The following is a 12087-nucleotide window of genomic DNA, read 5'->3' as shown; positions in this document are numbered from 1 at the left end:
TCACCAGCAGTGGCAACAATCACTTGCGCCGCATAGATAATCCCCGACCTCCCTTACCCAGGCGCAGTTGTTGGTAATGAACATGGCATCAGTGGCGGAGCGTGGCATTCGTGCCGCACCGTGGCGGCCACCGCATGTTCCAATTTAGCGCGGAATCACCGAGCGTGATTTTAATTTGCGAAGGTTTCTTTCTCTCGTGCAAGCGCCCGTGCGCGCGGGGTCTCCCGCCTGTCGCTCGCACGGTTCATTTCCGTTTTATTTAACCCCTTTCCCGTTCCGAGTCGTCTGCAAGTTGCAGGGTGGGTTGTGGGTGTCCCTGTTCACCGACGAATCTCGGTACGCGCGAGCGCCTCGGCGTTTATTTTATTTAGAGAGGCGCAGCAGCAGCAGCAGCAGCCCCCGTCGTTTTTAAAGACGTCGTTACTCACCGCGGAGAACCGCAGCGGCACGACCGCCGCCACTCTACGATAGCCGGCGCCAAACTGTGGTAACCTCGGTGTACCGATGAAGTTCTTTTTACTTAAATTGTTATTCCGGTTTCGCTTTGACGACGTACACCTACGTGCGTCAGAACTGCAGAGGGTTAATAAGCCAAAGCAGATGGTAACGCTAATTAATGTCGGCATTGTTGGGTTGCTTGTACAAGACGACGGATTTAAAATTGAGCACGCGCTGCTCCCCGGGGGGGGTGTGTGGAGGTGGGGGGATTGTGGGGTTCAAGTTGGGCCTCCACAGCCGTCAGGCTCTGCGGGCGCCGAGTTTGGCCGTGTCGATATTCACGCTTCATCATTCACTTGGGTCGGTCGCGCACGTGTCACACGTGCAGCCCTCTTGTTAATCCACTGCTGGATGAAGACCCCTTCCCCCCCTCCCACACTAACCGTCAATCGGGCAGGGGGGGTCGGGGGTCGGCGACCTGTGGCTCTGAACGTGCGTGGCGGCTCTTGAATAATAACAATAACAAGTTCTTCTTGGTTCTTTCGGTAAAGTTACGTAGAATGGAAATAATAAAATAATAAAAATAAAACATTATAAAATATGTTTTATTTGTATTATTTTATTAAAAATTAAACATAATAAAATATGTTTTATATTTTTTTATTTTATTATTTCCATTCTACGTGACTTTACCAAAAGAACGAAGAAGATGAATCCCTGCAGTCACGAAAGCTTTAAATCGAAACAATAACAACGTTTATTTTATAAAAGCGCCTTTCACATTGAATGGTCTCGAAAGCGCTGTGTGTAGAACTAAAACTACACTCGCAAATAAAGATAAAAATCTAAGCGAAATAGAACGCCGATAATAACGGTATCAACGACCACTCTCGAAATGCCAATGAAATGGACTGTGATAGAAGCGAATGGTAGTAGTTGAGAGTTATTTATAAAGCGCCTTTCATATTGTAGCATCTCAAAGCGCTGTCCGTAAAAATAAGGACTCCTTCTTGGCATTATTTATCAAGGACCAGCAGCCTCGTATGTTCACCACATTGCATTGTGGCTCTTGAAATATTGGGTGTACCGAATTCGAAAATCTTAAATAGCTCCTCTTATATTGGTTGCCGACTTTCCCCCCCCCTCCCCCACTGGTCATGCGTGTTGCGTGACCGTACTTCACCACGCTGGTCCAATGCGGGTTGGTGAAGAGTTGGGGGGGGCGAAACACAGAGGACTTGCATATCGCTCGGCACTGATGTCAGCCGTGGCCGGGCATCGAGCTTAGGAGCCGGGTTCGTAACTCACGGTGCGCTAACCATCGTGCCACTGCCCACTCCCCACCACTTGTTTGTGATGAATCCCAATGGAAGTGAACGCGGGTTGAGCGTCGAATTTTGTTTGTAGGGTTTTGACGATTAATTTTGCCGGTCCGGGCTATCTCTCGGGTAGGGATGTTGAGTGAGCATTTACACTATGAGACAGCTCCTTTACCAGTGGCAAAATATAGTAGTAGGTATTTACCCTTTCAACTGGTACAAAAACTGACACCTTTATACAAGGGATCATGTTTGCAATAACCACAACACAAGCAGTCAAAATGCAAACAAAAATAAACAACTCTGATGATGATATGCACTGTCCTTGAAGTTGATTGGTCCACACCCGAGACAGCTTTTCTTAGAGCCTAGTCTCCATTGGTGTTGGACCAGATGACGCCAAAAGGCGCACAACTCAAAGACAGCGCACTATCAGAGTATTGAGAGCTCGGGGTAAGCATTTACACTATGAGACATCTCCTTTACCAGTGGCAAAATATAGTAGTAGGTTTTTACCCTTTCAACTGGTACAAAACTGACACCTTTATACAAGTCATCATGTTTGTAAAGGAGATGTCTCATAGTGTAAATGCTTACCCCGAGCTCTCAATACTCTGATAGTGCGCTGTCTTTGAGTTGTACGCCTTTTGGCGTCATCTGGTCCAACACCAATGGAAACTAGGCTCTAAGAAAAGCTGTCTCGGGTGTGGACCAATCAACTTCAAGGACAGTGCATATCATTATCATCATCAGAGTTGTTTCTTTTTGTTTGCATTTTGACTGCTTGTGTTGTGGTTATTGCAAACATGATGCCTTGTATCAAGGTGTCAGTTTTTGTACCAGTTGAAAGGGTAAAAACCGACTACTATATGTTGAGTGAGGTTGTAGATATTTACACGAACTGGGGTCCGTCTTTATACATACTGTTTGGTTCTTTTGGGAAAGTCACGTAGGTATAAAATCTAAAATAAATTAAATCCTAAATTTCGATTTAAAGCTTTCGTGACTGCAGGGATTCATGTTCTTGGTTCTTTCGGTAAAGTCACGTAGAAGGGAAGTAATAAAATAATAAAAAATAATTAAAATAAAACATAATAAAATAATTCTCACGACGTTTCGGCCACAACGCAAGCAGCCGTCCTTATTCAGACGCTGTCTCCCCGACAGACCTGGTCTTCACCTGAGGACGGCTGCTTGCGTTGTGGCCGAAACGTCGTGAGAGTTATTTTATTATGTTTTCTTTTTATAATTTTGTATTATTTCCCTTCTACGTGACTTTACCGAAAGCACCAATAAAATTAAATCCTACTTAAGCAATTGTTTCTTGCTGTGGTTGTCCCACCTGATGAAGGACGCTTGTGTTGCGCCTGAAACGTCGTGATTTAATTTACTTGATATTTTATACCGACGTGACTTTACCGAAAGAACCAAAGAGTATGTATCCTTACACCAACGATAGGTCGCCTGAGATGTTCGGGATCGCCTTCCGAGTACTCCGAGGTCAAGGCACGTGTCCTGCCACGGCTGAGCGGGACGTTGCCACTGCGTGCGGCCGCTCTCCAAGCTTTGAAACGACGCTTCACCCGGTGCTAATTATACAATCGGAGTTGTTAGAGCTATATTTAAAGTCCCGTCTTGAAAACTCACCTCTGTCAACCGGCCTTTAACCCCCCACCCACCCCAGTTAGTTCTGGACGTGTACCCTACACGTTGTGTTTATTTTCTGTTTTCCGTAAACAGAGGATTGGGATTTAATGATGAAATGCGACACCTTACGAATGTAAATTATCATTGTTAATCATGTCTGTTTCCCAACACATTCTTCTAAATATTTTACCAGCTACGGCCCACTAAGCTATGTAACTGTTTTTCATTAAAAACCTGCCTATCACAAATGATAGCTCAACGAAGTGGCTCATGGTCGTGTCGAAATTTATAGCGGCGAAATAACTCTAATCGCGTGATGTTGATTCTAAATGTGGAGGGAATAACCGGAGGACCCGGAGATAAATCCACACGACCACGGGGAGAGAGAGAGACACGCAAACTCCAAATATACAGCAGCAGGTCTCAGGGTCAGGATCGAACCCACGACCTCCTGTATACCACGCGAGCTAGTTAACATCTCCTAGCCACCGTAATGATGATGAGAGAGAGAGACACGCAAACTCCAAATATACATCAGCAGGCCTCAGGGTCGGGATCGAACCCACGACCTCCTGTATACCAGGCGAGGTAGTTAACATCTCCTAGCCACCGTGATGATGATGAGAGAGAGAGACACACAAACTCCAAATATACAGCAGCAGGCGTCAGGGTCAGGATAGAACCCACGACCTCCTGTATACCAGGCGAGGTAGTTAACATCTCCTAGCCACCGTGATGATGATGAGAGAGAGAGACACGCAAACTCCAAATATACAGCTGCAGGCCTCAGGGTCAGGATCGAACCCACGACCCTCCTGTATACCAGGCGAGGCAGCTAACATCTCCTAGCCACCTAGGCGCCACCATTCCTCGCCACACTATAAAACAGGGCATTGTGTTTACATTGCATACAGTGCCCACAGTTGAATTCTATCCAACTGCAAAACGTGTCCGGTTCTGAGGTTTTAACGCCCGTTATTGTCTATTTAATCCTGCCCAAGCTTTTGCAACCCCCACCCCCGCCCTACTTTTGTAATCTCAAGCCATTTTCTGCATTGACACAGCGCTATTCGTGCGTGTACTGCAGCACAATTACAATCGCTGTGATCATCATCATCATCGTCAGCCATCGCAAATCTCACTGCTAGATGAAGGCCTCCCCAAGCCTTTGCCAATTCTCTCACTGTCTCGCGATGCGACAGGCCAGGCACCTTGCCTGGTGTACAGCTGGTCGTGGGTCCCAATCCCGACCACCCGTACCGTGAGGGCCCCCGCTCTGGTTTGGCTCGGATGTGCCAATGGACATCTGTGAAAAAGAGCTTTGTAGGTCATCGGATTCCACCAGCGTAAATATTCTGATACTGTGCCAGTGGGAAAGGGGGAGGTAGGAGTCTCTGTGTGTGTGTGCGGGGAGCAATTGTGTGGCGGTTAGCGCTACGAAACCGGCGACCCGAGTTCTATTCCCGCTCACGGCCAACACCAGTGGCGATTGTGCGAACGGGACCTGAAGCCTCCTCGAGGTCGACTCAAATGAGCACCTGGTACGGTGCGTAAACGTCGCCACTCGGGAGCAGAGGTCGCGAACGGGTTTTGATTCCTTACCCGTACCCGGCCGCACCAGGGTCACAAATGGGTATCCGTACCCGGCCGGGTATCGGGTACCCGTACCCGTACTCTATCCAAAATGAGTGACAAACGGTGACTCACCAGTGACTCACGGCCTACCCGTACCCGTACCTGGCCGCACCAGGGTCACAAACGGCTACCTGTACCCGGCCGGGTACAGGTAGCGTTGGTGTACGTTGTTTTTTCTGCAATATTTTGCTGTCTTTTCTTGGATTTTCTGTTTGCACTAAGTCACATATTCACTTTAAGATGTTTTTTTGTTCATGTTTTTGTTTGTTGCGGTTGCCCCCGATTCAAGAGCCGAATGGCTCACAGGGCTATACCTAATAAATGAACTTGAACTTGAAGGGTACGGGTATCGGGTACCCGGTTGCTACCTCTGCTCGGGAGGCAAAGGCGGCCGGCCGGGCGCGGTGCTGGCCACCCACCGCCTCGTGCGCCATGCCAGCCTTCACAGCTGCTACTCGCTAACAGCGCTCGCCCCAACACCCTGTTAAAGGGGGGGGGGGGATCTTTGTCTTTGTTGCGTGCTCAGTGCGGGCGTGGCGGAGGAGGTCTACAAGGAGATGCCCGAGACGAGCTTCACGCGAACCATCTCCAACCCCGAGGTCGTCATGAAGCGGCGGCGCCAGCAGAAGCTGGAGCGCCGCCTGCAGGAGTTCCACGGGGACGACGGGCGGCCCCGCTCCGGTGCGTGCCACGGGCGACGAGTAGCGACACGTGTGCAGCAACACGTGTGCAGCGACACGTGTGTAGTGACACGTGTGTAGTGACGTGTGTGTAGTGACGTGTAGCGACACGTGTGTAGTGACGTGTAGCTACACGTGTGTAGTGACGAGTAGTGACACGTGTGTAGTGACGTGTAGCGACACGTGTGTAGCGACACGTGTGTAGCTACACACGTGTGTAGTGACGAGTAGCGACACGTGTGTAGTGACACGTGCGTAGTGACGTGTAGTGACACGTGCGTAGTGACGTGTAGCGACACGTGTGTAGTGACGTGTAGCGACACATGTGTAGCTACACGTGTGTAGTGACGTGTAGCGACACGTGTGTAGTGACATGTAGCGACACGTGTGTAGTGACGAGTAGCGACACGTGTGTAGCGACACGTGTGTAGTGACGAGTAGCTACACGTGTGTAGTGACGAGTAGCTACACGTGTGTAGTGACGTGTCGCGTTGTTTGTTGACCTTCCCCCGCACCTCCAGTTAGCTCCGTTGGCTACGTACGGTGGACAAGAAGTTCAACGTACATACGCAATAGCAACGCTGAGACACATGAGCAACGCTGCAGCACGGTAGTAACAATTCAAATCATGGGCAATAGTGCTAGCGACATAATAGCAATGCTGCAACATTTGAGCAGCACAGTCGCAATGCTGCAACACAAACGGATGTGCAGTGACATTAGCAACACGTGAGCAAGGCTGCAACACAGTAGCAACAATTCAACGCATGGGCAATAGTGTTTGGTGAACATCAACATAATAGCAACGCTGCAACACAGAAATGCACGAGCAATAACATGAGCAACGCTTCTTTGTCTAGCTATGTGTCTGTTGTATGTGTGGATACGGGAGCAGTAGTGCAGCTGTTAGCACGCTGCGCTATGAACACGGTGGCCCGAGTTCGATTTCCGCTCACGGCTAACACCAGTGATGATGATGATTTGAACTGGCCGTGGGCCTCCTAGGTCGACTCAGCCTCAAAGGAGGACCTGGTGTGGTATATAAACATCGCCACTAGGCGGCCCGGGCGTTGTGCCGGCCTTCATCGGTGCTGCTACTCACTAACAGCACTTGCCCCAACAGTCTGTAAAGGTTATACGGGGGGGGGGATCTTTGTCTTTGCGCGTGCGCAGGCGGGATGCTGCGGGTGTTTGCCGACAGCCTCAGGCCGACGATCCCCTACAAGACGCTGCTCGTGTCTCTGTCGGACCCCGCCGAGTTTGTGGTGCGCGAGGTGCTGGATAAGTACGGCCTGGAGCGGGAAGACCCCGCCAACTACTGCCTGGCCAGGGTGAGTGGTTCTTATCGGCCCCCAGCGGCCCCCAACGACCCCAGCGGGCCTCAGCGGGCCTCAGCGGGCCTCAGCGGGCCTCAGCGGGCCACGTTGCGCGCCAAAATGTCCTTCCACCTCCCCCCCCCCCCGCACCTCTGATTTAACGCGGTTGGCTACATATGGTGCGAAAGAAGTTTTAGGTATGTAGTTTTATTCACGTATATTATTGTAAGTGATTTCTTTACCTTCTTGGTTCTTTCGGTAAAGTCACGTCGAAGGGAAATAATAAAATGATAAAAATAAAATAAAATAATTCTCACAACGTTTCGGCCACAACGCAAGCAGCCGTCCTCAGGCGAAGAACAGGTCTGTCGGGAAGACAGCGTCTGAATGAACACCACCAGGCTTGGAAGTGTATATCTAAGCTGGGTTGGAGGGGGAAGAGCGCCATGACAAAGGAATTTACCTTTCGATTAAAGCTTTCATGAATGCAGGGATTCATCTTCTTGGTTCTTTCGGTAAAGTCACGTAGAAGGGAAGTAATAAAATAATAAAAATAAAAGATAATAAAATAATTCTCACGACGTTTCGGCCACAACGCAAGCAGCCGAAACGTCGTGAGAATTTTTTTATTATCTTTTATTTTTATTATTTGATTACTTCCCTTCTATGTGACTTTACCGAAAGAACCAAGAAGATGAATTTACCTTTCCTATACTTTGCACCCGTATCGTGTTTTTGTATTTTTTTGTTGTCGTAAAGTTCTCACCCTCCCCCCACACCCCCCTTCCTCCTCCAGTCCAAACAAAGCGTTCTGATTCTGACACACAGGCGCTTGCCCACGTTCGCTCGCCGGCGCTTTCGCGCCGCCCGTTTGTTGCCGCTCGCCGGCGTCGACGAGAGCCCGTTGGGTACGGACCGCCCCAACTTTGTTTTTGTCGTTTGTTTGTTTCTCCGTTCGTCCACCGCTGCAGCTGGTGCTGCCGCCCGACAGCGACATGATGGAGGAGGCGGTGCGACGCGAAGGCCTGGAAACGGCGCTCGACGACCAGGACTGCCCCCTCAACATCCTGGTGGAGTGGCCCGCTGAGGACGGTGAGGCCGCACTGGGACGACATGCTCAGAGGTTGCAGAAGTTTTGTTTCCCCCCCCCCGAGTAGAGCCCATTCGTAGCTCTTTTTAAATCCTTTATATTAAGTTCCTTTATATTAAGTGCTTGCTTGCGCGCTTACGACCGTGCAAATCTTTCGGTCGTTTTTTAACCCGCTTCCCGTGATCCAATCGAGCTGACATTTTGCACACAGACTCGTTGTGCGTGACAATTTATTTTCGTGAGAATTTTTGTTCCATAACTTTACACTTTTTAGGAAAAAATAAATTATATTTAATTACCAATTGCTTAATGGTGGCAGGCAATCATCTGACCCATAGGTGGCAGCCATCTCAAGCCAGAGGACGAGAGGATTTTAGCCGCCACGCATATATAGGATTTATAGTGAAAAACTTTGTTTTTACGGGTTAATTTTTTTCTATTGACGTGCCGACGATGATGATGAGCCAACGATGTGGCTCTCATCATTATCGTCACGTGGAAATTTAAAGTGGTAGCCAAATGCGTTGAACGCGTGATGTTGATTTATAAATGTGGAGGGAAAAACCGGAGGACCTGGAGAAAAGTTCCATGTGACCACGGGGAAAGAGAGGGAGAGACACGCAAACTCCAATTATACAGCAGGCATCAGGGAAGGGTTCGAACCCACGACCTCCTGCAACCCAGGCAAGGGAGTTAATACCTCGCCGCCATCACCTCCTCTTCATGGTGTTCATCATCGCGAACACCACAATTACCACCATCACCACCTTGACCGCAACCACCGTCAACACCACCACCTCGACCACGAGCGCCGCCACCACGACCACCATCAACACCACCACGACCACTGCCACGACCACTTTCAACACCACCACCACCATCACCTTCAACACCACCACCACCACCTTCAACACCACCACCACCACCTCGACCACCTTAAACACTACCACCACCTCATCCACGACCACCTTAAACACCACCACCACCACCTCCACCACCACCACCTTAAACACCACCTCCTCCACCACGACCACCTTAAACACCACCACCTCGACCACCTTAAACACTACCTCCACCACGACCACCTTAAACACCACCACCACCTCGTCCACGACCACCTTCACCACGACCACCTTAAACGCCACCACCACGACCACCTTCACTACCACCACCACGACCAACTTCACCACCACCTCCTCAATAACCGGCGTGTGCGTGCGTGCGTGGGTGCTCGTGCGGCGAGAGCAGGCGTGCTGGTCTTCCAGCTGCGCAAGAAGGAGGACGTGGCGGCGCGACGGAAGAAGCAGCAGCAGCAGCAGCTCAAGGGGGTGGTGGGCAAGGCTGCCGGGGAGGGGCAGGAGGAGCGCCGGCGTGGTGGTGGCGGCGGTGGCGGTGACGCAGCCCCCGGGGCCGACTCCGGCTCCGGGCACGACGCGTACGGAGCGGCGCCGCCACCCGACAGGCTCCCGTACCTCGTGGAGCTCAGCCCAGGTACGGCCCGCCGGAGTGTGATGGGGTGGGGGGTGGGCTATGGGGGGTGTGACGGAGGGGGGGACTGGTGGGGTGGGGGTGGATCACAGGTCGCAACCGGGTACCCGATAACCGTACCCTACCCGATACCCGGCTACCCGTACCCCGCCGGGTACGGGTACGGGTACCCGTTTGCGACCCTGGTGCGGCCGGGTACGGGTAAGGAATCAAAACCCGTTTGCGACCTTTGGGGTGGATAGGCAGTACGGCCTGTTCTCCTACAACGCGGCGGTAGTTGCGTTCCTGAAGAACAGTCGCTTTATAATAAACTAGCTTTACTACCCGGCTTTACCCGGGACTTGGATTCTTGTCTTGGATTAATACACGGCCTACGCAGAGGGTGAGGGGGGGGGGGTATGCGTGACGTCAGCAGGCACACTTGCCGTGCGAAAAATATCCATTATTGCACCCCCCCCCCCCCCCCCAAAAATACAAAATTCTTCTTGGTTCTTTCGGTAAAGTGAGAATTGTATTTTATCATGTTTTTATTTTATTATTTCCCTTCTACGTGACTTTACCGAAAGAACCAAGAAGATGAATCCCTGCAGCCACGAAAGCTTTAATTCGAAAAATACAAAAGTCTATTTTCATGCTTTTCGCATTGTGTACACAGACCGAGCAAAAAAACCAACGCGCGTGGGTAGCATCTAGAAGCACCTATGAGGGCCAGCACGGCACACGAGGGGGGTGGGTGGCCAGCTCCACGCCCAGCCACTTTTGTCTCTCCACCAGCGATATTTGCGCATCGCACCAGGTACTCTTTTGAGGCCGAGTCGACCTAGGGGAGGCCCAGGACTGGTTCAAATATAATCGTCACTGGTGTTGGCCGTGGGCGGGAATCGAACTTTGGGTTCGTAATGCAGCGCGCTGACCGCTACACCACCGCTCCCCATGTACACGCACACAAATACGAAGCTCCCCCGTATAGCCTGAACAGACTGTTGGAGCAAGTTCTGTTCGCGAGGACCTATGAAGGCTGGCACGGCACGCACACGAGGGGGTGGGTGGGTGGCCAGCACCACGCCCGACCGCCTTTGTCTCCCCAGCGGCAATGTTTTTAAACACACCACACGGGGTACACGCGCGTGTGCACGTACGCACACACACACACCAGCACTCTGTGTTTGTGCTTGCTGGGAGGAGCTTGACAGGAGCTGGCGTCGCCGTGAGACGCGCCGGGGGCCCGGGCGCTCGCGGTTTTCCCAGCAAAGAAAATCTGTTTCCTACAATTCACTGGTTTCCTGGCAGCCCCCACTGGAGGGGGGGAGGGGGGGATTATTTGGGCGCTGAGACCACGTGCTCCCCCCCCCCCGCCGAACCGTCACGGACCTCGGCACGCAACAAATGGCAATCCTCTCTTTCTCCCCCCCTCCTTGCCCTCACCGCGCGGCATTAAGCAGGGTGGCACCCTGCTTAATGCACCCTGGTAAATACCAGAGACAAAGTTCCCCGTGTATAGCCTCGTCTCCCTCGTGGCGATGTTTACACGTTACCACAGTGGTCCACCTTGATCAACACCGCTGTCGAAATTCGACAAACTACCCACCGCAAATGACTCCGTTGGGTTAGCCACCAAAGCAACATCACCCCCGACTGCTTCACACGAGCTCATGTCATCACTCCTTCTCCGTCGTGTACGACCTCTCTCTCGTTAGTCTCGACCGGTGGCACCACGGTGGCTAAGAGATGTTAACTCCCTCGCCTGGTACACAGGAGGTCGTGGTTTCGATCCCCACCCTGACACCCGCTGTATATGTGGAGTTTGCGTGTCTCTCCCTTTCATTATCATCACGGTGGCTAGGAGATGTTAATTCCTTCGCCTGGTATGCAGGATGGTCGTGGGTTTAGTCCCGACCCTGACGCCCGCTGTGTATTCGCATTTTACTCTGCGTGCGCGCGGCAGTGCATCGTGTCTCGCCAAACTTTATCGTCGCATTATCAATTGGGAAAATGTTTTCGCTTCACGCGACACCGTTCAGGACCGCATTCATATACCTGCGAGCGCGTTGAACGAGGACTCGCTGTCAAGGCCTGGGCCCCTTTCCTGTGTAACACGAGAGGGTTGCACGCCGCTCGTTTGTCTCCCCGCTTTGTTTGCTTGCGTCTCGGGGGGGCGGCGTGGGGGGTTGCCTCGATGGGATGCGCCGTTAGTAGCCTAACGACGCCTTAATGGGCTCTGCCCCTTCGTGTGACGACTTGTGGCGTGCGCCATCGTTGTGAGCGTCCGCGCGCCTCCCGATGTCCCTGTGCATTGTGCTGTGTACGGTGTCTGTGCTACGTTGCATGTACGTGCGTGAGCGCGCACGTTGGGGCGTAACGAGTCTGCAAAATGTTTGTTGTGTGCTTGTCCTCTGCGCGCGAGCATTACGTTGTTTGTGTAATGTTACGCGTTCTTATCGTGTGATATTTGTAATGCGGTGTTATGTACGGCG

The 12087-nt window shown here is 51.6% G+C and overlaps 1 protein-coding gene across 8 annotated transcripts in view; it reads left to right on the top strand.

Moving 5' to 3' along the window:
* The window catches only part of AFDN (afadin, adherens junction formation factor), a 206259-nt gene that overhangs the window by 71706 nt on the left and 122466 nt on the right, over positions 1-12087 (top strand). For all 8 annotated transcript variants that reach the window (XM_078880327.1, XM_078880331.1, XM_078880325.1 and 5 more), the window contains exons 5-8: positions 5566-5720; positions 6893-7050; positions 8007-8127; positions 9374-9616. In XM_078880327.1, the coding sequence (XP_078736453.1) occupies positions 5566-5720; positions 6893-7050; positions 8007-8127; positions 9374-9616 (677 nt within the window). The remainder of the gene's footprint in view (positions 1-5565; positions 5721-6892; positions 7051-8006; positions 8128-9373; positions 9617-12087) is intronic.

Source organism: Lampetra fluviatilis, chromosome 57, assembly GCF_964198595.1.
Source record: "Lampetra fluviatilis chromosome 57, kcLamFluv1.1, whole genome shotgun sequence".
NCBI classification, from domain to species: Eukaryota; Metazoa; Chordata; class Hyperoartia; order Petromyzontiformes; family Petromyzontidae; genus Lampetra; species Lampetra fluviatilis.
The sequence above is the reverse complement of the archived record's forward strand: the minus strand, read 5'-3'. Positions and strand labels throughout refer to the sequence as shown.